The 27,970-nt window shown below is 36.0% G+C and overlaps 1 protein-coding gene across 2 annotated transcripts in view; it reads right to left on the bottom strand.

Moving 5' to 3' along the window:
• The window catches only part of Cog3 (conserved oligomeric Golgi complex subunit 3), a 58,979-nt gene extending 38,137 nt beyond the window's left edge, over positions 1–20,842 (bottom strand). Inside the window, exons 1-3 of one of the 2 annotated variants that reach the window (XM_014349253.2) lie at positions 20,459–20,842; positions 20,140–20,386; positions 18,711–20,069 (exon numbers count right to left, since the gene is read on the bottom strand). In XM_014349253.2, coding sequence (XP_014204739.2) covers positions 18,711–20,069; positions 20,140–20,310 — 1,530 coding nt within the window. In that variant the 5' untranslated portion in view covers positions 20,311–20,386; positions 20,459–20,842. Of the gene's footprint in view, positions 1–18,710; positions 20,070–20,139 lie in introns of both variants that reach the window. The other variant, XM_089597996.1, reaches the window with a different exon arrangement.
• Between the last annotated feature and the right edge of the window lie 7,128 nt (positions 20,843–27,970).

The raw sequence follows: 27,970 nt of genomic DNA, 5'->3' as shown, positions 1-27,970 counted from the left end.
TAGTTTAAATAAACCCAATTGGAAGAACCCGGAAAAATTTTGCATTATGGTCAAATATTAATATTTTAAATTAATCCTGTTTACCGAGAAGAAATTTTTTTTTAAATGATGAAAAAATGATTTTAATTCTAGTATTAATTTATTATTTTCTACAAGCACAAAATATTTAAAAAGCAATGAAAAAGGCCTACCTGTATGAGTATAACAGAGAGAGAGAGAGAAAGAGAGAGAGAGCGAGAGCGACAGCAGACCATTAATGGCTCTCTCCATATCACTTACTATTACAGGTACCGCCAAAATGACTTTTTCATTTTTTTCTTAACATTTTGCGCTAGTCAAAACGAAATTAAAAGTGCTAATTGATAGAAAATTTTGTGCCCTACACACTGGTATTTTTATTTTTTTGTATATAAAACCTTTAAAAGACATAAGCAAAAGGATCTTTGAAACACAATTTTACACAATTCTTACATAATTAGAGCAATCAAAAATAATCATAACTATTTCTTTTGAAATCAACGGGCTCAATCATATATAATATAAAAAATGCCCAATGATAGATGAATTTTTTAATTCAGAAGTTCCTCGGTTGGTATCCATAAGTAATAAGAACAAAGAGTGGATCGGCTTTCTGTATAGCACAACCGATTAGGTCCCTGACTACCAATCTTAAAGATAAGGTTCAATTCTCAGAGTCAGTAAAATTTGAAAATTTTTTTTAACACATATATAATATACAATATATATTATACATGCGTACGTATGTATATGCTATATGTACAATACATATATGATATTTAATTATTTTATACTCTTCTATCTAGCTACATATGTATACAAGAGTACACTTTACAAACGAGAAAGGGACGGCAGTATAAGCGCGCGGACAGAGAGACGAGCCGAGTTAAACCGGAGATCGTGCCACCACACGGTCGCTTCATCGCGTTGATCGAACCCCCGAGCGCCAATAAATGTTTCACATCAAAAAATACTCTTTTGAAAATATTTAATCGTGAAAACGATTATGTATACATACTATTAAGGAAAATTTGCAATTTTTGAAAGAGTATCTTCGGGTAGTCACTCTTTCGATTTGCAACGCACACTCTTGACTTTAGAGTAATACAGCTATATTGAATAACATACCATTATCACAGACATCAAAGCTCATATCACCACTTTCACTGGAATCAAGCCTGCAAAATAACATACTACTGAGTCTTGGATATAATTTCGTTTAAGTACATGGTATAGATAGACCTAATAAGAACTATAAACCATAGACCTATATAACAGAAAAAACCTAGACTGAGCATCCTAAGAGAGATATTGTAGCCAACATCTCGGGAGTCTTCATCTAACAACACTTTTTGTCTCTCTCTTTAAAGGGAAGAAAAACAGGAGAGAGGAGATCGCTGGATCACTGCAGTTACCGTACCATAACAATATAGTATATTATACACAACATCTCTTCTCACTTGTTTATCCTTCACTTAAAAGAGAGAGAGACAGCTTCCTCCCACTCCCGAGCAGTGTTCCCGAAAGTGGCATCCAAAGTAGCACGAAATTCAAGTTGGCTATATAGAGCAAAACGCAAAAACCCACATAACTCGACAGAATTTCTAACATAATAAATAAATAAACCCCAAGCTATTAAATCCAATAACCCAGTGCTATTTAACTCAGCAACCAGAACACTTACTGGCCACTTTAAAATTTAATGCTTTAAATAATAACAAAAGCACCAATCATCACACAACTCAACGCGCTTACTGGCCGCTTTGTTAATTAGTAAAATGAATAAATTAATAAAATTGCCAATCACCACACAACCCAGTGCGCTTACTGGACACTTTATTAACTAATAAAATAAATAAAATACCACAAGCACCAATCACCACACAGCCCAAGGAGCTTACTGGCCGCTTTGTTGATTAATAAAATAATTAAAATACCACAAGCGCCAATCACCATACCACTCGAGGCACTTACTAGCCACTTTGTTAACTAAATAAATTAAATGACACAAGCGCTAATCACCAGGCAACCTGGGGCGCTTACTAGTTGCTTTGTTAATTTATAAAATAATTAGAATAATAGAAGCGCCAATCACCACACAGCCCGGTGCGCTTACTGGACACTTAATTAACTAATAAAATAAATAAAATAACACAAGAGCCAATCACCACACAACCCGAGGCGCTTACTGGATACTTTATTAACTAAAAAAAAAAATAATTACATAAAAACTAATTACCAGGAAACCCAAGGTGCTGAAATGCTACTTTATTAAATTAGAAAGCATTACGTTATCATGTGTGCGCTATTTACTATTTAACCAAGATTGTTAAAACTGTTATTTATAGCTTAACTGATTCAGTAAGCGACCTGCAAGCGCCCAGGGTTGCTAAGTAATAAGTGCTTTTGTTATTATTTGAATCTTTATTAAATTACAAAGTTACTATTTGGCGTCCCGCGTTGTGTGGTCCAGTAGCGCACCGGGTTGTGTGCTAAATGGCGCTTGTGGTATTTTAATTATTCTATTAATTAACAATGTGGCCAGTAAGCGCTTCGAGTTGTGTGGTGATTGGCGCTTGTGGTATTTTAATTATTTTATAAATCAACAAAGCGGTCAGTAAGCGCCTTGGGTTGTGTGGTGATTGGTGCTTTTGTTATTATTTAAAGCATTAAATTTTAAAGTGGCCAGAAGGCGTTCCGGGTTGCTCGATTAAATAGCATTGGGTTATTGGATTTAATAGCTTGGGGTTTATTCATTTATTATGTTAGAAAATCTGTCGAGTTATGTGGGTTTTTGCGTTTTGCTCCATGTAGTCAATTTGAATTTTGCGCTACTTTGGATGCCACTTTCGGGAGCACTGCTCCCGAGATGTGGGCGACAAGGTCTCTACTTGGATGTGCGGTCTATCCGTAGAAGTCTATGCTCAAAACCGTCAGAAGGATGGGCAAACTAAATGTATTGATTTATTCAAAAACTATAGAAGCAGTATCGATAATGTCGATTGAAAAATTTTGGTATTTTGATATGAATGTACAATATACCTAAGCGTATTGTTAAAAACCATTTTTAATAAAAGTATAAGTAAACAAAAACTCTTACAATTAATAACAAATTGGAAAAAGAATATATTTAAAAAATGTATAGAAAAAGCAATTACTGTAACCAATATTCATCTAAGATTGACATCAGAAGTATTTTCCGCTCAAAATATCCTGCTGTCAGCCTCCTTTTTGTATCTGATGCTACTAAATTAACAACCAAAGCTACTCTCTTAGACGATACGGATAAAGCTTGGCAAAATAGATACTTAAGAGCGATCTCTGACAACGCGTGTAAAATGTCGACTGTTAAGCCAAAATTCTATAGGATTAGATTTTTACATAATTAGACAACCAGAAGAGGTTGATTAAAATATTGCTTAAGCTCATTACGCACACTGCCGGCGCTTGGTATTTCTTGCAAAACACTTCTTTCACATAAAAGCTTTTCGTGTCCAACCTAGATCAAAATATCATATTCTTGTTGTAGTGCTCGAATAGATCTGACAAGTAAACCTACCCAAGTGTCACTCACCTATTTCAATGAAACTTTGCATAGTGGTAGAGAATAGCGGAAAACAGTTCCTAGTGAGTGGAATTTACCCTCAAGTTTTCACCTTAAAAAAGCATTTTCTGTAATATTTTTTTTTTAAGCTCAACATTTTTCAAAAAAATTATTAAAAAATTGTTCCCATTAAAAAGTACTTGTGATAAAAGAAAAATTGTACAGTCAGGGTTGCATCCCTTATGTTGTAGGGGTTGAAACTATGTTTTTTTATAGTAAGTTTTTTTTCTGAAAATTCTGAAATTCGTTGAAAATTGACCAATAGTTATTTACGTAACAAGTGCGGAAAAGACGATTTCCCGCACGAGTAGTGATTGACTCATACGAGTGGCCGGAGTTGACGGGAACGAGTACCTTTTGAGCACACAAGTGTGTAGCACGAGTGTGATCGCAAGGTACGAGTTACCGTCACCGGTCACGAGTGCGAGTCCATCACACGAGTGCGGGAAATCGTCCCGCACGAGTTGCGTACAAGTTTTTTCGCAATGTGTGAGGAAAATAGGTACAAAATAGGTATGAATTTTGATTTCCACTGTGTAGCAGAATTTTTTCCGGTGTGTGGCAAAACCTTTTCCGCACACTGTGCGGCAAAATCCTTTGCCGCACACTTTTTCCACACACTGTGCGACAAAAACCTTTGCCACACACCTTTTCCGCACACTGTGCGGAAAAACCTTTGCCGCACACCTTTGTCGCACACGATGTGGGAAAATCGATTTTTCACACTAACACCAGATCGGAAAACACAAATTTTCCTTGAAATTTGAAACAAAAAAAATTTGACAAGTGCTTTTAAGTTTTACTTGTAAAAATGATGATTCAATAATCTCTGCTTTGAGTTCCAACTTAACCCAGTGTTTCATGATTACTGAACATAGGGAAGCATAATTAAAGCAGTTGCACTGGTTCAATAATATTTCAAAATAATAGACATTTGTGGCAGCTCAGCCGGACCACTAATCGACATCTAACAGAGGTAAGCACAAGCCAACTCCGCGAGAGTTTTACTGACCAAGGAATGCGCATGCATCGTCAACACTCTCTCTCTCTCCCACTTTAACCAGGGAAAGAGAGCTCTTTCAGCTAGAGCGCATGCGCGGGAGGATGATGAGAGACTGCGAAGCACCGGGCACGCAGGTAGATCATGGTCTCTTGGCAGAGGCTAGCATGGTCGCCCTAATAGCAATTAATCTAGTTAATTTAATAGCACAAGGCATTGTTGAAATAGTAGTCGATAATAAAGTATTATTTATCATAAAGTGTAGTCTTTCATTCAGCCTTGCGCTAACTCTCCATACTTGTCAAATATAGTCAAGAATTAGAGCGCTAAACATTTACTTACTTATTGAACTTCATATGCCAACTTGATTGTGATGAAATGAAAGAATCCTTTAGGCACAATGTAATAAAATATACTCACATTAAATGAGAATGTTTTTATCAGACTGACGCTTAACGTGTTTCGATTTGGAGCGTTATTATCGTGCCAACCTTGTGAAAAACAAAAAAATTATTTCTTAAACTACTATGATAACTGTCAATATCCTATCGACAGTCGGACGAAGTTACAGTGTTTCTCAAATTATAAATTAAAGACTTTTAAAATATTAATGAATTTCGTGGTTTTCGAATAAGGGTACTGCGAGTGCACTAACCAATTATTTAACCAATGTATCATTTCCGAACAAAGCCTTTATAGACTGCCAGTCGAAGCTTTGGACTGTAATTTAATTTAAATAGATACCATTTTTTTATAACAATAAAGTAGGCACCATATTTGTAATAAAATAATAATGTGTACTTGCGTAGTAAGATTTAAAACTAATGTAGACACCACATCTCTGAAATCTTATAATTCATGTTAATACTAGATTTCTGAAAACGTAAGCTACCATCCTATTGGCTACGGTAAGAGAAACTTTTCAAGTTTTTGCAACTTCATTAATTTGTTTCCAAAATTATACTGCAATTATGCAATACAGTTTTTATACAAAGATGCTCCTATTTTGTGGTTTGAAAAAAAATATGTCGGTCTTACCAATATATATTATGGTTTAAATTACATGGATTGACAAAGCATTGAGGGACAGCAACTAGATACAAGTTACCCCTAGTATTTGGTAGGCTCCGCGAACCTAAAAAGAAGGTGCCTGTAAATAAATTCTAAAAATGCCAAAAAATGCGGAATTTTCAGCAACAATTGCAAAGTTTATTACAAAAATTTTCACTTTTTGCCTTTATTCTTTAATTAATAAAACAGTTTTTTGCGGCGAGAATCTCAAAAACACTGTACAATTTTTTTTTTTTTTTTTTTTTAATCATGATTGCTCTCAGTTTGAAATATATTTACGATTTAAAGAAAATATACGTATACATATACATACACAATTTATCATTTTCGAATAAAAAAATCATAGAGTTGAACGAATAAATACTCCAGCAACATAAAAATTCTGTGGGTAATCCGATAAGTACGTTCTAATCGCCATTTTTAATATTTCGATGAGCTACCCCGCATGAAAAAAAAAGAAGTACCTACGTGCAGTAGAAGCCGAGATATTGCAAAATTTTTTGGCGCCTCTGATTTGAAGAGATGTGCACAAAAAGTGCTCTAGGAAGCTCCAGCAAGCGACGGAGCCGCCACCGACGGCCTGGCTCCCTCTCCCCCGCCGCTAACGGGCATGGTACGGAATAACGATGTACTTAACTGCATTGCAACAACAAAATGGAAAGTCGTAAATTTTTTCAAGGTTAATTATCAAAAAGTTTAAGATTTCGTCTTCATTGTGCTAAACCAAAGCTTTTGGGTTCCGGGGGAAGGTTGCAAAGCTGAAACTTAAAGGAATTGACGGAAGGGCACCACCAGGAGTGGAGCCTGCGGCTTAATTTGACTCAACACAGGAAACCTCGCCAGGCCCGGACACCGGAAGGATTGACAGATTGATAGCTCTTTCTTGATTCGGTGGGTGGTGGTACATGGCCGTTCTTAGTTGGTGGAGCGATTTGTCTGGTTATTTCCGATAACGAACGAGACTCTAGCCTGCTAAATAGGCGTTACTTCTGGTATCTCGAAGGCCAAGGCCCCGTCGCATGCTTCGTGCGATGTTTGACGGTATCCAATACGTCGGTGTCGCGCGGGGCTGGCGGTGGTTTTTGGTTTTTACTACCGACGTACACAAAAATCTTCTTAGAGGGACAGACGGCGTCTAGCCGCACGAGATTGAGCAATAACAGGTCTGTGATGCTCTTAGAGTTTCAATTTCAATAAACAAAGCCACAGCGATTTAAAAAAAAGCGTAACTTTGTTCGTATTGGTCATAGGACACTTTTTTGTGTTAATTTATGAAAAAATTCTAGCAATACAAAACAATTGGAATTACTACTTAGTTTTGAAAAATAAATAAGTTATTTAATTCTTGGCGCATTTGGACATATGGTAGAGAGACAGAGAAGTAGTGTGTGTAGACGAGACGAGGTGTACGAGAGGCTGCGCGGTGCATGCTCAGGAATGCTGCCATTATTCGCCCGTTTTGCCGTGTAAGTGAGGATAGATAGGCGAGAAAGAGAGACAGAGAGATTGATAGATCAGGATAACGAGAGTTAGGTCAGGGGCGAGCGAGCAAGAGTAACGTGGGATTGTAGACAGTGAAAGAGTAGTGTTTTAAAGTAGAGCAAAGAAAGGGAGTGCAGAGCAGAGTAGACAGAGAGAGAAAGAGAGTAGAGTAGAGTAGAGTGTATTTATTTAAGCTAAGGACCTACATTCCATATTAGCCTAGGCTTAAGTTCTTGCAAGACTGCTAAAAGCAGTTTATACAAGGTTAGTGACACGCAGGTCACAATAGTACAAGATATATCACAGATAAATTAATTACAATAAAGTTATTTGAGATAAAATGTGAATTAATAGTTAAAATAGTTTAAAATAAATTAAATAGTAAAAATCAAATATAATAAAATCTATTGATGGTTACAGTATTCTTAAAATTTTTAAATATAAGCTAACTTAATTGCACATGTAACAACATATAAAATAATATATAATTTCATTACTTGAGTCTAAAATCTTCACTAATGATATATTTAAATAATCTGCTTTTTTACAATGCTGGAGTTGGGATGGATCGTGGGTTCGCAGGCAATGCATTCGATTCAATAGCAGCTCTAACGGTAAACGAATGTCTATAAGCATCTAGATTAACACGCGTCACTAATAACTCTGCAGTATTCCAATTTCTGAGGTTGATTGCATTTGGTGAGGTAGATTTGAAAGTAAATAGTTCAGCAATATATGCAGGCCTTTGTGCTGTAAGGATTCCCTGCAGAAGGCCCAGCATAACATGTCTTCTTCTGTTAGGATATGACATAATACCATACTTTTTATAAGCTGGTGTGATATGCTCAAATTTTCGAATATCATCAATGAGGCGAAGGGCAGCATTCAAGCAACGAGTCATCTTAAGCTCCATTTTTCCGATGATAGGCCACAAAAAAGAGACGCGCAGTAATCCAAGTGTGGAAATATAAGTGTACGTACCAAGAGAAGTCTAGTGCTACTCGAGAGGCTGTCCTTATCTGTGCTAATGCAGAGTAACATTTGTTTGCAACTATCGTACAATGTGATCTCCATGTCAATGTACTATCGAGCATGACTCCTAGCAGCTTCACTTTTCCAGTGGGTTCAATAATTACTCCGTTAAATAATATATCAGGTAATGAGTTATTTGCAGATAGACGACTATTTATACCTCTAGTGCCAAACCAAGTTATCTTTGTTTTTTTATCATTAGCAATAAGGCCATTTATATCTAACCACATTGAGACATCTTCTAGAATTTTATTCGCCTTCTGTATAATATTCCTGGCCTCTTGGGTCTTACCTTGTATATAAAAACAAAAGTCATCAGCATAAATATGATATTTACAATCTCTACAATTTACTGAAATATCATTGAAAAAAATTGAGAAGAGCAATGGCCCAAGTAAACTTGCCTGAGGCACACCGGAGCCACGAAAGAGTGTCTGAGAAAGTTCACTAGTGGGTGCACGAACGGTCTGCGATCTTTCAGTCAAGTAAGACCCGATCCACGATGCCGCAACATCAGAGAAGCCAATGGTCAAAAGTTTGGCACCAAGTAAATCAATATTGACCACATCAAAGGCTCGTGACTGATCAAGGCTTATCGTTAGTGTAACACAGTTCCCGCCCATAGCCTCCCTAATGTCGTCGACTATTCGGATCAGTGCAGTGTGGCAACTGTGCTGTCTTCGGAAATCATACTGAAAACAATCGAGTATATCATTCTCATCAAGATAACTCATTATTTGCTTCAATGCAATTGCCTCCAAAATCTTACCCAAAGTACACAATAAGCTGATTGGCCTGAAGTCGCCTGCCAGAGTAGGATTAATCTTTTTGGGCGTTGGATAGACTAGCGCTCGCTTCCATGCATCTGGAAAAACGCTAGACTGGAGTGATGAGTTAAATATATCAATCAAAATTGGAAAAATAACCGGCGGGCATATTTTGAGAAATCTTAAGTTTATTTACTTCATCAGTTCCGGTTGCATTAGAATGTGCAGAGCTGAAGGCCTCCAATATATCCGGTAATTCAACATGACCAAAGTAAAAGCGATGGTCTGGTGAGATTCTCGGTCCTTGGGGCAATGGTAGTGATCGAGACTCTTACGGTTCAATAAAGTGCTTGTTAAGTTTTGTAGGAGATATAAGGAAATTTGTAGTGGGCTCATTGCGTCTAATTATTACGGATTACGCCTCCCGATCAACTCCCTGATGTCAGATGAAAGCCAGGGTGTGGGCCTACTCTTGATGGTTGCTGTTCGAAAGGGCACATGGTGGTCAAGTTTTTTGGTTAATTCTTGTGTAAGAAGACTCACTTTGTTCTCATGACTTACATTTTGCAAGAAACTCCAATCAACTTCACTCAAATCATTAAGCACTTTATTTTCATCAGTGCATGTGTAGGACCGATATTTCCTAATCTTTGGAGGTACTCTAGATGCCGGAATATCTAAATCAACCATGAGAACATTATACCCATTATAACTAGCTGATCATACGCACAAGCACAATCTATTACTGCGGTCTCAACATCAGCCCAAGATCTAGATTGAGGCGGGCTATACACTACGACACAGAGTACAGTGAAATACTTGCTTTTGATTTCCGCAATTAAGAATTCCGGACGTTTAACATCCCTGTCTCCAATGACCAGGTGAGATCTCACCAGAGTTCTGAGCTGATTTCTCAGGTAAAATCTCATGCCAAAAAGCTCATTTTTCAACCTCATATGCATCGAGACTTCAAAAATTTTCGATGATAAAAAAAACGTCATCTATTAATTAGTTTTGTTGTAGTTACGGGGACATTGTCTAATTTATCGCAATTACTCCTATATAGATATTAACTAAAGCTGCTTTATTCCTACAATAAAATGTGTGACGTCATTGGAAATATAATTTGGCACGTGGCACAATATGGTAAATTAGGTTCTTTTTTATGCACTCTCGAATAATATGTGTTACATAAATGGGTTAAATATATATTATGTTTGATAAAGATAATAAGCGAAACGCCAATTCCCATTCCAATGTAGTGGTCAATACAAAATGGCGAATTACATATGTTTTTGCGACTCCCATGATATGGGTGTCACATAGTAGGGCTTAAAAAATGGAGGACACAAAACTAAGTGTATTTTACTAACAACTTAAATTTGTCAAGTCAGGCTTATATTAATACTAAAATGGTAAAAACAAAGTGTATGTACGAGTCACATATAAAAATTAAATAAGGTCTAACAACTCTTTTGCAAAACTAAAAAATGGCGAGTATATTTAAATAGTTGCTTTCACTGTAGATCCTGAAATATATTTAGAAGTAAGGCTGTGCAATAAAGAACATACAAAAAATTTTAATAAGTTACATGCGAAGATATGTAATTAATACAACAAATTGAAGAAACAGATGTAATAGTTTTTACAGAAGACATCAACAAGATTTGCGTAGTCGTTATAGTGTTAGAAGTAATGTATTTATGCCCAGTACCAAACATTTTAAATTATTAATTATCAAAAAAACTGTATTAAACAAACAAAACCATGTGGTCTTGCGTTATAAGCCAAGTGGTTTTGACTCACGTTACCACGTATTTTTTTAAACAATATTGTTTTAATTAAATCATGTGGTTTTTAAAATATATTATATTGCTCAACAAAGTTTGAAAAAATCACCTTATAACTTACGACAAATCCTTACATTTTATGAGATACAACCACTTTTTTCACTCAGCTTGTTATGCTAGGAAAATCAGTATAAATTGTTATGATACATCATATGTAATACACAATATGTGATAAAATTAGGGTACGAAACATGGGATAATGTAATGATCGTTCGTTATTATTTGTTTGAGAACAAAGTAATAAATTTATTTATGAGTTATCTGTGATATTAAACCATATTTTCAAGCCCCTCTTTCAACATTCCAAAAAATTCTTATTTATAAGATTAGATGTATACTTAAGGTAAAAGCCCTATTTCTGAATAAGCATTAATAACAGTCATCCAGTCCTGAACACGGTGTCATAAAAATACAAGTACTGTGACGACTCAGTCTCACTAATTCTTCCAATTCTTTCTAATTGATTTTAGATGATTGAAATATTAATCAAATGGCAATGCTTTCTTGATCCTTCAATCATACATTGCCTAATGAAATCTTGATTAACATTTATTTACTATGGTAATTTTTAAAACTAGTCACGTGGTTTTATATTTCTGTTGTGGCCGCCATATTGGACTAAGCGTAGGGCCACTTAGTTATGTGTCCTACATTTTTTAAGCCCTACTATGTGACACCCATATCATGGGAGTCGCAAAAACATATGTAATTCGCCATTTTGTATTGACCACTACATTGAATGGGAATTGGCGTTTCGCTTATTATCTTTATCAAACATAATATATATTTAACCCATTTATGTAACACATATTGTTCGAGAGTGCATAAAAAAGAACCTAGTTTACCATATTGTGCCGCGTGCCATATTATATTTCCAATGACGTCACACATTTTATTGTAGGAATAAAGCAGCTTTAGTTGATATCTATATAGGAGTAGTTGCGATAAATTAGACAATGTCCCCGTAACTACAACAAAACTAATTAATAAATGACGTTTTTTTTTATCATCGAAAATTTTTGAAGTCTTGATGCATATGAGGTTGAAAAACTGAAAAAAATTTTTTTCAAACGTATAGATTAAATGACTAGAAATTATTTGAAATGAAAAAACAACAAGCTCCTTGGAGAACTGTTTTCAAAAATCTCAGGTGAGATCTTAGGTGGTTTTTCAGCTGAGTTTTTGGCATGAGATTTGACCTGATAAATCAGCTGAGAACTCTGGTGAGATCTCACCTGATTATTGAAGACAGGGATGTACAGGTGGGGTGTCAGATACCTTAATTACTCTGTATTTGAGTGAATCGTGAACATAAACAGCCACATCTCCAACACCCTTGGTAATCCGATCATGTCTAATTAAACGATATGCTGGTATATGAAACAAAGTGCTTGGTGTACTAGGATTGAGAAATGTTTCACTAATACCAAACACGGCCATGTTGTAGTCTTTGTTAAATAACGATTAATGTCATTTTAGTTTGTTTTCAGCTTCAAACCAAAAACTGTGGACTACAGTCTCACGCTCCTTCACAGGCTGCAGGACGGCAGATAGTCCAACTATTTGTTTGTTTAAAAAAAGAAGGAAGAAGTAGAGAGTTGAAAATAATATCCAGGTTAACTTACCTTTCTTTCCACTAGTAACTAATACTGGCAATTTTGCTTTAATTACTAATTCAAATGACCAATTGGGATGACTTGTACTTCTTCTTTTCGTTGGATTTATAATTATTTATTTTATAATAACTTAAATTCTTTTTCTAATAACTCTTGTATCACTTTATTTTATGTTGCTTGTATATAAATAAAAAGAAACAGATAAAAGACAAAACGTCTGGTCAATCTTCTAAAATTAGTTATTAACGTCTGCACTTGATGAGCGGCAGCGGGCTACTAACTAAAACGCCGCGCAAAGAAATGCACCTTGCACGAAGTTTTAGTTAAAACTTCTTTGTTTTACTTGCTATGGGGCCGGTACTTGCTGACTTCATGTGTTTAGGCTTCGTGGCTCGCTTTGGTTGTCACTTGACTTTTCCAAGAGCCACGAAGTACAGTCAGCTTTGTTAGGCGACGACTCTCGTTGAGTATGACTCTGTAAAGAGTCTTAAAATTTTATCATTGGGAATGAAATATAACAGGATAAAATAGAATAAAAATAAAAATTTATTCATTTACGCAAGTCGTCACCTAACAGTCTTTGACTAGTCCTTCAATGTCATGTAAATGAGCTGGTATATATTGTGCATTTACGTGTCTTATAACAAATCTGCTAGTGTTCACATTTGTTGTTATTTGCCATAATTTATAGTATGGGATTTGCGTTCTATACCAGCACGAAGTGTAAGGACACTTAATCTTGTCAAATGCTCAATGCTTTGTTTTGTGGAGCTTATTATTCTAGCAATTAATACAACATTCAGATGATCTAGATGTACAATCCTTAGTACTATGTTAGCCAACACAACAACCACAAACCACCTCATCATTGCAATTTGTAGCAATATGACCCAGCTTTTGACATCTCTAGGACTACACTAGAGATACATGATCATTGAATTTGCATTGGACCCAACCGAGGCTTACTCTATCTTGAAGAAATAATTTTTTACGATATTAGGGCGGCAATTCGATCACACACGATCTATGTTTTTTGTTACATGCTGGGTATAGATATATTATTTTTATTTCCTCTTGTTCACATTCATGAAGATTTTGTGCTATAAGGCTACTGTGAATTTCATCTTTAGTGTACTCAACAGGTATACCATGTATGATGATGCGTGGCTGTAACTTTGGCGTGGGTTTAACTTTAAGTCCCAATTTTACTAAATTAGGGCATTTTATCAAATTTCGTAGCGGCTCACCCTCAACAACTACTGATTTCTTAGAGGTCAACGTAACTCCCCCAACTTTCAGGCCCAAATCAGCTGATAGATTTTAACGCATTTTTAGTGTCTAAACTAAACGTCATCGTCGTCATCCGTATTGTCTGCACTCGAAGCATTGCTTTCACTCTCCTCCTCTCTTCCAACTCCTTATTTTCACTCATATCAACAGCTGTGGGAATCGGCACGCCAAAACTACGATGCAATAGCCCATCCATGTATTTCACGCTTGCGCAGTTATGTAATCTAACAGAGATAGAACAAATATGTCAGCCCTGACTTATTTAAAGAGAGAGAGAGAGAGAGAGAGAGAGAGAGGAAGAGATAACCAGTAGAGTATTTTTTTTTTTTTTTTATTAATAAGCTTTTTCTGATTTATACACATCAATATAGCTAACCAGTAGAGTAGAATGGCGTGTGTATGAATGTAAGTAAGTTATTAGGGGACTAGGATAAGTAGCAGATAGTGGACGTTCACTCGCGGCTCATGCAAAGTCGCTGCGCATATAAAATAATAATAATACGTACAGTGTGCAGAGTATAGTGTAGGAGAGATACTGTATTCAAGGTGTGCAAGTTGGTGGAAGGAGGGCTGGCGCCACTTGTCACTTTCACATGTAGTCTTATGGAATTGTCCGGAAAATCCGCCAGTGATGGCTGCATCAACTAATTATCTCCTATTTAACTTAACATGAAAAGTCTGGCAAAATGGGGGCAGCACTGAACTTGTACACAGCAAATAATAGTGTTAAGTAATTAAATAAAATATAGTTAGAGGTATTTGTTGCTGTTAACATAACTGTTTTCCCCGTAGAACGAGAAAACTCTTGCACGATTACCCCTCTTCAGGAAAGAAAATCCAAAGTGTACGAATTACACAAGAGACGTACAAAAGCGAGAATTGTCAACGCTGCAACCGCACCTCTTCTTTATTTTCAGGTGCGAAAACAATGTTATACTGTTTTATCGTCTGTCAACACTCAGCAGCTTGAAAGCTTTGCTCGAAGAACTCTTTTTTAAATAGAAATAAAAAATGTTGATAAATCAATTGATTTCGAAGTAAATAATAAAAAAAATTTAACTTATTTTTTATTATTTAATTTTAATCATGAAATGAAGAAGATAAGTTGCAAATGCCTATAAGCATATCGTTATTTAAAATCATTTGTTATGTCGTACTAGTTAATTTTTTTTTTATTTTTATATCCTTTGAAATAATAAGTTGTAATATCAGAAAACTATAAGGTTTGGTGTAAAATCTACTGAGAAAAATAGAAGTTTTTAAAAAGTGTTTCAATATTTTAGTGATTTCTACATAATTGTACAAAATTATCCTAAGAAGAGCTGAATACAAGAACATAACTCATACACTACTTATAATCTTCCGAATAAATTGTAAAAAATTTCTTATGAAATTGAATACTAAGTTAAGTTGGTTTTATATACAAAGAATGAAAGGGAATGTATTGTGTTATTAGTACATTATTGTAATACAAAACAATATATATAGTAACGATCTTAAGAAACAGCAGGTTATTATTTAAAATCGTTCTATTGAATATTTGCAAAGAAAAAAGTTTTTTTTCCACAAAAGTAAAGTCATGACACTTATTGATTTTAATTCATCAAAAGTAGTGTCAGAAATATTTATAGTTTCATTATAATTTATGAGCTACCCCTCATGAATCATACATTTAAATTTTGGCGCCTGTAATTGCACGTAGCGTGTGTACAGTGTATGGTTATAGTAGTATGTATAAAACATGTAGTAAACTTACACGGCATCTATAGTGGGGGTAGTTGTAAAAAAATTATTGAATTGCTTGTAGTAATATTGCAGTTTTGTTATTTCCACATATTCTTTCAAACTTGGCAAAAAGTTTACAAACGATCTAGATACATCTCGTTATTGCAAAATTTTTTGGAGCTGAGAAAATTAAAGTTTTAGAGATTCTCTTTTCAAAAAAACTGTTTTATCTATTAGGAGACATAGGCAAAGTGTGAAAGTTTTCTCAATCAACTTTGAAATCGTTGCTAAAAATTCTGCATTTTTTGGCAATTTTAGAATTTATTTACAGGCTCATTTGGAATCCGCTTTTAAAGAGAAAACGATCTTTATTGTGTTTTCACTGTAGTCTACTTTTACAACGTCATTTTATTAATTTGAAAATGATTATTACTGCTCCCGAACATCAGGAAAGGAATTACACTTCAAGTCACCAGATGAATGCCACTAAATTTTCTCACTCAATAATTAAATTCATTGTTGACAAACTTTGTGACATTTAATTACATTGCTTCATGCACCTCCGTAATCTGCAAGCAAGGAGGAATTGAATCGTACAGGCAGGATTCGATTCTGACCAAATCCAGCACTTAAGGTGGCTCCTCACTATGGATCTACAAAAAGAGTCTAGACACTGTAACACCGCTTTTAATTGGCTGTGGAGCTTCTTGGTTGGCTACTGCACCTGTCTGTTGCCTCTGCTCTTCGATGTAGCAGACGCCCTACTCTCCGTGACAAGCAGATATTCACTATTTTCACAAAATATCTCGAAAAATTCTATGGTAATATCCAAATAGCTGAATATCATTAGAAAGATTATGATTTCTTTTATCTGCTTCCCCGTTTTTTATTAAGAACTGCAGTACTTTTGTTGAAATATCATATAACTTACGACAGTTACGACATACATTTGGCGAGCCTCCATAAGAGGCTAAGTTATAAAGTCGATTTTCAAGTTGCTTTTTTTCTAAAATTGCGGTGGTAGCGTAGTCTGAAATTTTGGGAGAAGATTTATTGTACCTTGATGAACCATCCCTCTGAAGATCATAGCATTTTCAGTGTTATTCAGTGAGGAGCCACTTTAAAACAGAGATTTTTATATCTCAATACCGCGCCTATTTTCGATTTTTTATTTTGAAAATATCTCGCAAACTACGGATCCGCAAATAAAAATTCAAATGAAGAATAAATCTGCAAGTAAGGAGGAATCGTTTAAGCCTAGAATAGTTGCAAAATAACAATATATAGTATTCACAGGCATCAGCTTCTAAGATCTACGATGAAGTCATTTTTCTTTTCCCCAGCCGTCAGCACCGAAACTCGCTACCTCATTATCAGACTAATTGGGACCCGGGTCTGGTCTGATCTTTGTTTCATGTGCGAGAAATTGGAAAGAGAATATAGCACTGAGAAGATGTCTGCAACTTGGTCTGCCATGAGAAATGTAAAAGTGTGTATGTGTATAACAGCGAGAACTAGTATTGCGATGCCGTTTCTTGTATATATGGCTATAAAATTGTGTACAGAAAGTTAACACGAGATGAAAGCAATGAACGGGCGATTGTAAGTGAAGATGACACGTGACAGAGTTGATGTAAACTCGGAATGACGATTGGTGAGGCGCATAAGGATGTTGGAGGGGCAAACATGTCACCAGATCGCCCGCACCGCCACGAGGCCAGTCGGAGGGGCCGCCAGTACTATGTCCTCATATCACGCTCAACACGTTCGTTCTACTCGTTTTGATGGCATTGAAGGAGGATATCCTGGAGCATATAGATTTAAAAGTCGAGTATGACCATTCGGAGAGGTTGATAGGAGCTATAGTGAATTGAGAAGGTTAAAGGCTTGGATGTAGAAAGCATCATCATCGCGGGCTTAAGTGCGAGAGGGGAGGACTATGAGAATGGGATATGGGCAACGGAAGGCACGTGGGTTTGAAGTTGTTTGGGGTGCAGGGCGAAATCGATTAGCAAGATAGGCAGGGCATTAGTGGCGTATAATATTGAACGCAAGACACTCGAGGTGGTACTAACGTCTACGTCGGGCCGAGAGCTAGCCCAGGTCCAGCTGTAGTCGAGTAACATGATCCGCTCTTGGAATGGTACCTACCACAAAACGAACGCAGGCATTGATAACCCTCGGTATTTTCAGATCACGAGTGGCATCAAATCGATAGAAAATAGCATAATCTAAGGTAAAAGTACCAGTACGTGAACACTTTCCAAAATTGCACCAGTAGATAGAACAGCTTGAATAAACTATTTTCAATTTAAGTGGATAAAAAAAAAAAGGTTTCTGATATCTTTTGATCGTTCTTTAGATAAAACAAAATATATATTTCAGTAAGTATTTATACTCAACGAGAAAAAAATTATTTATTCGTGCAACTTGTATGAGGTGGCTTGTGAGGCTGTTCAGGTACTGGTACTGAAATTAGAAATAAATTTTTCGATTTGGTTATTTGCAATACATAATAAAAATAGAAATCAGTAGAAGGCAGCTAACATAACCTCTCTCCCATTTAATTAACATGGGATATTCAAGTACTCGGTCAAAAATACGTATCGGTACCAATACCTGAACACGCTGTTCATCTACTAGGTCATTGATAAAGAAACTTTAAAGTTAATTTATTAATTGTATACGCAACCTAGAAAAACTTTCTTGTTTTCTTTTGATAGAAAAAAAATATAAACTTACTGGCGCAATGACTGTTTTGTTGTTATGCAATTCAGAAATTCGATAAAAATGAGAAAACAAAGACTTTATGGAAAAAGTGTTCATGTACTGGTACTTTTACCTTAGATGTGGGAACGCTAGGGTTTCCATGCACAGACTGTGTGACAGGGTGTGCCGGTGGAATCTAAGGGAGTGTAGAGCGTGATGCACTCTCTGGTTAATTTTCTTTGTGTGTGGGATCCAATGTAGAGCGGGGGTGATAATGATGCCCAAGTTCATCGCCCCTTCTACTACGGGAATCAGTACGCCATAGATATGAATGGGGATGAGCTGGGTTTGGCCGAGTCGCAAGTATCGAGGGCACGGAGTTACTTTAACGTTTGAAGTGCAGTGTCATTCTCGTCATTTTTTGTGTAAGTGTCTATATACGCGGCTTCGGGGCCTTCATGACCGTGACGCCATAAGTGTCTCAGGACAAGAAAACGCCTCATTAAAAGTCTTATTGCGTACTTTCAATTTAAGTCATGTACTAACCATAACATGAATTCTGGAAATAGCCTCGACACCAGTGCTACCAACATTACTTGCCGTGGAGGTCAACGAAGCTTTTTTCATCTTGGCTTGCTTATTTTCTTCCCAGATAGACTGAGCTATATTCTTCATCATTTCAAGCTTTTTGGGGTAAGCAAGATCACCAGGCGATGGATTGTAGCCCACCACATCAGACTGTAGGTACAGATGGGCTCTGAATACAAGGCGCTCTTGCACATCGTGCAACAGCTGCATACAGACATTTCCAAAGCCATGAAGCGGCTCGGCGTTACATGCTTGCTCATCCAACATTTCAATTTTTAGTATAGAACAAATTTCAGCTAGTGTCTCTAAATGATTGATGTGTATTATGCATGGCCTAAGGGTATCATAGAGAGCAGTGCATAAGTCTTCAGAAAAAGCACTCAAGGCGGCAGAGGGCTTGTTAAAGAACTGGTAGAATAGCCGATATTCTTCTATAGACATGTGTAACATAAAGGAGCACGAGTGACGCACTAAATTGCACTGGTCACCGTTGCAATTTGTCTTTATGGATAACAAGCTCTTTAGCACACTAGAGCTTAACACCAGTCCTCTGTGGCTCAGAAATTGTTGATGACACTCCACTAGTAGACTCTCAAATTCCAGACGTCTGCTAGACATTGCTTCAACAAGCTCTATAACTGGCTTTGCTTTTGGCAAAATTGATTGGAAGCGCCCATAGAAAAGCGCCATGGTAGCATCAGGACTCTTTAAAAAGCTTTCATTATCCTTGGGGTTAAAAATGTTGTTTGTTGCTTTGCTAAAGAGTGCAAAAATGTAATTTTGTATAAGGGCACAAGCCTTGGTCTGACAGTGGGTATACTGTGCTAAATAGCTGTTGCTTTCTCTGAATGTACTGTTGTGTTGCATAAAATCTATATTATCTTCTATCTTTTTTAAAAATTTGAAAAATGTTTGACTATTAACTACGAGAGTGGGGTCATTCAAATTAAACATAATTTGTTCAACTTCCTTACAATACTTTGAGTAAAGAGATACTTTCTCCACAAAGGCAATAAGCATTTCCTGATCAAAAATGAGTTGTTTACTGACTTCATGCAGAAAGTTAGTTTTTTCAGACATCTGATAGTATTGTTGTAACAGTCTAGAAAAGTTTAGTAACATGAATTCTATCTGCAAGCACAAGTCACTGCACTCTTCACTTCTGCACTGTAAATGCTTCAGGAAGGAGACATAATAAGTATCTTCCAAGATTCTATGCTTTTTTTCCAAAGTAGAATAGCATATAAGCAACTGCTGGTAAATTCTTATATTTCCTTTACTACTATTGCCTTGCCCAGGAACCAGAACGGGTAGATCCTGATAACAAAAACTTAAATTACATTTTGTTACATTCAAACTAAACAGAAAAAAATAAGTATATCAATACCCAATGTTTATTTCGCATAGGTAACTCTTTGTAATGAACAGGATCTAAAGAAATTATCTCTTTTTCTAGAAAGGAGAACTTCAATTTTTGATCCCCAGATAGGGGAGCCAAATGATCATCTACTTTATCCCAACCAACAAGATTAGACGGAATATTGACAAAACCTGCCATAACTAGTTGTTAGGCAAAACTAAATATTCTCATACACATACACTCATTTTTCTTAACAAAATATTAGCACGTGACTCTGTAAAAGAAGTTTTCTTAAATCAGGTAAGATCAGGTAAGAACAGCTCTGCGAACTCCGCGAGCAACTTACTGATTTCGACTCGAAAAAAATACCCCAAACTGTGGAATCGTTAGCAACGTTTGCACCAACTTTGCAAAAACCGTCGGATCAATCACTTTTGTAAAAAAAAATAAATTTGATGCCGTCGTGCAAGAGACATAAAAAATATCTCTTTCACTCTTTGAAGTGAGACTATGCTGACAAAATTGGTATCAATCATTTGCACTTCAATTGTCGTTCATGTTGAACAATTGTAAATTGTCATATTTTTATGTATAGCTGGTAAAATAATTATTTTTGTCGAAAGTGCGATGTTTTTTCATAGAGATATTACTAATTATTTTTATTTACTATTCGAGCGCACGGTGGCTAAGACCGCTAAGTCGTGGATTGGCACGCGGGAGACCCGAAATCGATTCCTCTCTTAATTTTTTACATGTGATTTTCTATGGATTTTGCACCACGCAATGCTCCTCTAAAGGGGTTTTAAGGCGCATCAGCGTTGGGTTAGGCGGATTCAATATCGGAACTTTTTCCCTAGATCGTATATATAGCTATACGATCTAGGGAGAATGTTCCGTCGAGCAGACAGCACAGCAGTGAAGGGGCATTGCCAAAGACACGCGGAAATTCAAAATTGTAATATTAATAACACAAGCGCCTATCACCCAATGACCCGGGGCGCTAACTGGCCACTCTGTTAAATAAATAATTTTTAATAACACAAGCGCCTATCACCCAATGACCCGAGGCGCTAACTGGCAACTCAGTTAAATGAATAATTATTAATAAATAACACAAGCGCCTATCACTCAGTGACTTGGAGCGCTTACTTGCCACTCTTTTAAATAATTAATTATTAAAATAACACAAGCGCCTATCACCTTATGACCCGGGGCGCTTACTGGCTACTATTGAATAATAAATTATCAAGGAATTACAAGAGCGCCATTTAAAACGATCTTTGTCGTACTAGATAGGCAATCAAAATTGTGATATGTTTACATATGTTATCGATCAAGTTTTTATTATTTAATAGTGTTACAAATAAGTGTCCTGGATCATAAGGAAAAAGGTGCTTGACATATTTATTAATAATTATTTATTTACTAGATTTGCAATTAGCGCCCCAGGTTATACGGTGATAAGTGCTTGTGTTATTTAAAATTATTTATTTAACAGAGTGGCCAGTAAGCGCCCTGGGTCATTGGGTGATAGGCGCTTATGTTATTAATAATTATTAATTTAAAAGAGTGGCCAGTTAGCGCCCCGGGTCATTAGGTGATAGGCGCTTGTGTTATTAATATTACAATTTTGAATTTCCGCGTGTCTTTGGCTTAGAGAATATATACATGGAGGAAGCATTGTATGCTCCGGCCGCGAGACGAGATGAGAGAGACAAAAGACAAATAGCAGTACAACCTTTCTCTCTCTTACACGCCTCTGATTGGTTGGCCCCCTTCCGTATATATAGGTATAGTCGTATCCACGAGTGGCGGTCGAGGGGAACAGAGCAGATATATGTAACCTAAGCTTTGATGAAAAAGAACTTATACATTACCAGAGAATATAGAATATATCCTCTTTAAGTATAGAAGGCCAAAGCGGAATTCCCAGCAATACACACTTAAACAATAATCTTCCATTACAACATAATTAAAACAACAAAATTTAAATAAAAATTTCCAATTTTAATTAAAGCCCTCATACCTGGTTAAACAGTTCATGTATGGCTAATGACTTAATTAGAATGTTTGTCTACGATAGCTGAGCGGTCAAGAATGCTCGATTAGCTTTTGCGCTCTAGGCTTCGAATCTGACCTGTGGTTTTTTTTTTTTTTTTTCAGGTATACATTTTCATAATACTTGTTTTATTACGTTTCGTTTGTTTATAATTTTTATGTATTTTTATAAATAAATTTATTTTATAAGATTTCACACTTTAATAATAAGATTTAAAAAACTACTCTTGGCTAATGCCAGTAAAATACTAATGCAAAAATGTGTAAATACTTTTTGTATATTATTATTATTACAAGTGTAAATATTATTTGTTTAATTATTTACTGCATTGATCGATACGGATTTATTGGGGTTCTAATATCTAATATGCCCTTTATCCTGCATGTATCCTATCCTAATGAAAAATACTGCCACCTTCCCGTCGGTTTCCATTGAGTAATGCCAATAAAAAATAAATTATACGACGTATTGTAATAGTATAATATTGAATTTATGCTCGCACAAGTATTTTGTTGGCATTAGCCAAGAGTGGTTTTTTAAATCTTATTATTTAAGTGTGAAATCTTATAAAATAAATTTATTTATAAAAATACATAAAAATTATAAACAAACGAAACGTAATAAAACAAGTATTATGAAAATGTATACCTGAAAAAAAAAAAAAAAACCATAGGTCAGATTCGAAGCCCAGAGCGCAAAAGCTAATCGAGCATTCTTGACCGCTCAGCTATCGAAGACAAAGATTCTAATTGAGTCATTAGCCATACATGAACTGTTTAACCAGGTATGAGGGCTTTAATTAAAATTGGAAATTTTTATTTAAATTTTGTTGTTTTAATTATGTTGTAATGGAAGATTATTGTTTAAGTGTGTATTGCTGGGAATTCCGCTTTGGCCTTCTATACTTAAAGAGGATATATTCTATATTCTCTGGTAATGTATAAGTTTTTTTTCATCAAAGCTTAGGTTACATATATCTGCTCTGTTCCCCTCGACCGCCACTCGTGGATACGACTATACCTATATATACGGAAGGGGGCCAACCAATCAGAGGCGTGTAAGAGAGAGAAAGGTTGTACTGCTATTTGTCTTTTGTCTCTCTCATCTCGTCTCGCGGCCGGAGCATACAATGCTTCCTCCATGTATGTATTCTCTAAGGTCTTTGGCAATGCCCCTTCACTGCTGTGCTGTCTGCTCGACGGAACATTCTCCCTAGATCGTATAGCTATATATACGATCTAGGGAAAAAGTTCCGATATTGAATCCGCCTAACCCAACGCTGAGGCGCATAGACTTATTCGCTCCGAGCATGACACGCAGCGCTGCCCTCGGTGTCAGAATCGCGCAATACCGTACCCCCGTATGATTAAATCGTCACACTGTCGCTTATAGGAGAAAATATTATTTATTGAATAAGTAAGACGTACATACTGCTATCGTGTAAACATCAGCACCCTAGAAAATGGATATGATTATCCAAACAGGCTTTAAAAGTATAAGTTGCAACACAGTTTTTAATAATGAAACGCTGAAAAAAGCTAAAAAATTAGTAGAGTGGGCACGTTGCCTACGTACAGAAATATGTAAATAAAGGAGTCAGTCATCTGATTGCTATGTTGTGAGACAAACATCTGTCAGCTTAAATCCATACAAAGTAGAATCATCTTTAAGTACATCATTGCCTATGCTTGACAAATGTAGGTTATGGTAACACATACACAAACTGCCATCAGGACTGTAAAATTTTCATGATAATTTTACTCATAATTAATAATAATTATGAAAAAAATTCCGTAGGTTAGGTACGAACTTTTGTCTCCTAACTGCCCTAATCCATAGCTCCTTCTGTTTTGTTTCATGGGGTCTACTTGGGAATTTATACAGCACCACCCCCTGCTTTTCTTTCTTGTTGCAATTAACAACGCAACACTGTCTCGTACGCATATCGTTACTTTGTAAACGTAAACACTGATTCAGATTATACAGCTAGCGGCAGTCTATGTCGACTGCTTGGAGTTCTTGCTCTCACGTATACAACATTACAGATAAGTATGTGTGTTGTGTACTATATGACAGATGATATTTAATAACCCATTATTTAAAATTTCGGGCGATTTGAAGTGCCTAGCAAAGCTATTTATCCGTATTATAGATCCGGTTTGGCTAAATAACATTTTTTTTCCGCCTTCGATTTCTCAACTAATTACTTTAGATGAAATAATATCTTTTCTCATATAAGACAACGCTTACTGTAAGATTCATGGGGGTACGGGATCGCCAACTTTGCTCACCTACAGCGCTGCAGTCGTTTTTTTTTATCCCCTCCAACCTGATGCACAGAGCGAATAAGAAATAGACTGCTCGTTCGTATGTGCATCGCTGAGAATAAGTAGAAAGAGAAACATCATCGAACGTGTATATCTGTCTCTCTTGCACGTTGCCAACGGTGGGAGTCAGTATGCTAAAGCCTTGTGAAGTTGGCGCCCGTAAATATTAAATATTGATATTTTGCACCCATTCAGGGCTTAAACGATTCCTCCTCACTTGCGGATTTATCCTCCACTCAAATTTTTATTTGCGGATCAATAGTTTGCGAGATATTTGCAAAATAAAAAGTCAAAAATAGGCGCGGCGCTGAAGTATAAAAAACTTTGTTTTAAGTGCTAAATTGGGTTAAAATCCAATTCTACCTGTACGATTCGATTCCTTCTCATTTGCGGATTACCGAAGTATATAAAATAATGTAATTAAATGTCACAAAGTTTGTAAATAACAAATTCAATTATTGAGTGAGAAAATCTAGTAACTTTTGTCTAGTGACTTTTGGCCCAGTGCTCCGTTCCTGTTCGGTACATGTCGCTTCCTCCGTACAGCGGGTTCTACAAAATTTTTATCAGAATAGAAAACTTTAGTAGGTATTAATCTATTAATTATTAGTTATAAGTTATTCAGCTTTTTTGTCAATACACTCACACACATACATTACATACTTCAAACTCAAGGAAAAATTTATTTGTCACTAGGTACAGATTTTTTATCTTTAGAATCTTATATCTGGAATCTATTGTGGCAAACACTGTTGACTGATATTTATTCATTACGCGCGAAATTTCAATATTTGTTGTTATTCAAGAAACAAATAACAACACAACTAAAAAGTAGCAGTACAGCTATAGTCATTACAAGACACAGCTAAGCACACAAGTAATAATTTTGTTTGAACAAGTTTTAGAAAACAGCTCAAGCATTCAAATTTCGCGCGTTAACGATTAATCAGGCGAATTGAAGATCAAGTTACCGACCAGTGGAAACGGATAAAAGTGACACAGGCTGTGTTCACCTAAGGCTCTGTAAGGCTCTGTTTGTTATTAAGTCTGTTAAGGTCACGTGATTATTTATCATAAGTGCGAGTGAAACGGTGACATCATACTGTCTCCCTCGCACTTATCGTAAATGATCACGTGATCTTAACAGACTACAAACGAAGCCTATGCAAACACAGCCCCAGTAACAAATTTACAAGTACTTAATTTTAAAAAATATTTATTAAATGGGTTTGCTCTAGATTGCATAGTCATCGAAAAATGTGTGTGTGTGTGTGTGTGTGTGTGTGTGTGTGTGTGTGTGTGTATTGACCCAAAAGCTGAATAACTCATAACTAATAATTAATAGATTAATTCTTACTAAAGTTTCTTATTCTGATAAAAATTTTGTAGAACCCGCTGTACGGAGGAAGCGACATGTACCGAACAACAGGAACGGAGCACTGGACCAAAAGTCACTAGACAAAAGTTACTAGATTCTCTCACTCAATTAAATTCATTATTTACAAACTTTGTGACATTTAATTACAATTATTCATATACCTCCGTAATCCGCAAATGAGGAGAAATCGAATCGTACAGGTAGAATTGGATTTAAACTCAATTTAGCACTTAAAACAAAGTTTTTTATACTTCAGCGCCGCGCCCATTTTTGACTTTTTATTTTGCAAATATCTCGCAAACTATTGATCCGCAAATAAAAATTTAAGTAGAGGATAAATCCGCAAGTGAGGAGGAATCCTTAAAGCCCTGAATGGGTGCAAAATATTAATTTTTAATATTTACGGGCACCAACTTCACAAGTCTAAGCAACCTCCTCACCATTGGCAAGGTGAAAGAGAGACAGATTTACACGTTCGATGTTATGACTTTTTCTACGTGTGCTTCGGCGCCGTGCATAAGAACAAGCAGTCTATATTTTTTGGCAGTGACTAGGTGCACACACGTCCACGGTACACGGATACTTACACGATAACAGGTTGAGCATCAGTGCTGGTTGTTGTACCGTCGACGGTCCACGGTCCCCGGTCCACGGTCGTGTGGTTGTTTTTGTTTGTTATACCGTGTGCCGTCGATCGTCGACCGTCGACCGTCGACGGTATAACCAGCATCGATGCTTGACACATTACCGTGGACCGTCAGAGATGAGTAGAGAGATTGCTAACGCCAATGCTACGGCGTGAGACAACTTTTTTCCACTGATCGGGGCGACCCGCCGTGGCCAGCCGTCGAACCAAGGCGCACATTTTTCGAGAGTGCGAGACTCGTATCGAAGAGCGTGCGCCTACAAGAAGAGAAGTGGATTCGCGTGGAAATGAGCATATAGGCGCACATTTTGGCGACACGTAGAAGGGGTATACCGAATGTGTGCCTACGAGGAGAGGAGTGGAAATGTTGACTATCGCTATATATCTGAGCGCACAGCCAAAGCAAGTGACGACATGAGTTTTTCTCTTTTGACTGCAACCGAGTATGTGCTATATATATTTAACTGACCCTTGCTCTCTCGTCTCTCGCTCTTGCTTGAATGTTATCTATCAATCTTACATTCGATTAAATCGTGAAACTAAATGCTCATAATTATATGCACAGAATTTGATATCAAAACATTTTTTTTTTCCGTACGTTAATACTTAATTTGAAATCTAGTATTATTTTGAAAAAGTGATCAGCTTAATTTTTTTAAAGATAACAGTTCAGCTATAACCACTGGTTAATTGTTTTTTCCTCATCACAATTGTTATGAACTGTAGGACAAGCCCCGGAGGTTATCGATGAACATATGTGACTTTAAGATCTTCTACCCTCGAAGTCTCGATAGCTAAGGTAGTAAGGGCTTATGCCACTATTGTTCTCGTTTTGCTATCTGAGGATCGATTCCAACTGTCGGCAAATTTTTTTTTTTTAACGTGATTCATCATTCTAGTTTGTTTTCTTTTTATTTATGTTTTATTGAAATTTATAAATAATATTAACAAACCCTTTTTTCCCTATACATCGAAATACATTTTTTTAATACTAATTATATTAAATAATTTTATAAGCTGATACTTATCGTTAGCATGGCCATTTCGGAATTTTATATAAATTCTTATAAATTATCGAAAATTATGTTCAACGTTAAACTTTTACTTTTTTTAAATTCATAATGTAAGTGACAAGTGGTTGTAACTACCAGGTAAAAATTTTAAGTAACGTAACAGTTAACTTGATATATAAGATCTGTTTTTCATTACTGTTCAGATTTTTGTTGCATAATTTATAAGGGTATTAAGTTTTGATATTTACATACGCTAATTAAAAGTTTGGTCTAGAACCAACATTATGTAATTGACATTGAAATTACATATTTAATCAACACAATAAGTATAGCTGCTATACCTAAAATTTTTGTACAACAAAAGACGGAAAATAAATGTTTAGGGAGTTTTATGTAAGTTTTCTTGTGCCTTCGAAGATTATGATTATTGTATAG

This window comes from Copidosoma floridanum, unplaced genomic scaffold (assembly GCF_036245765.1).
Source record: "Copidosoma floridanum isolate Cflo_tuat_1 unplaced genomic scaffold, Cflo_Japanese_pri ptg000004l, whole genome shotgun sequence".
NCBI lineage: Eukaryota > Metazoa > Arthropoda > Insecta > Hymenoptera > Encyrtidae > Copidosoma > Copidosoma floridanum.
This window is presented reverse-complemented; position numbering and strand designations above follow the sequence as displayed.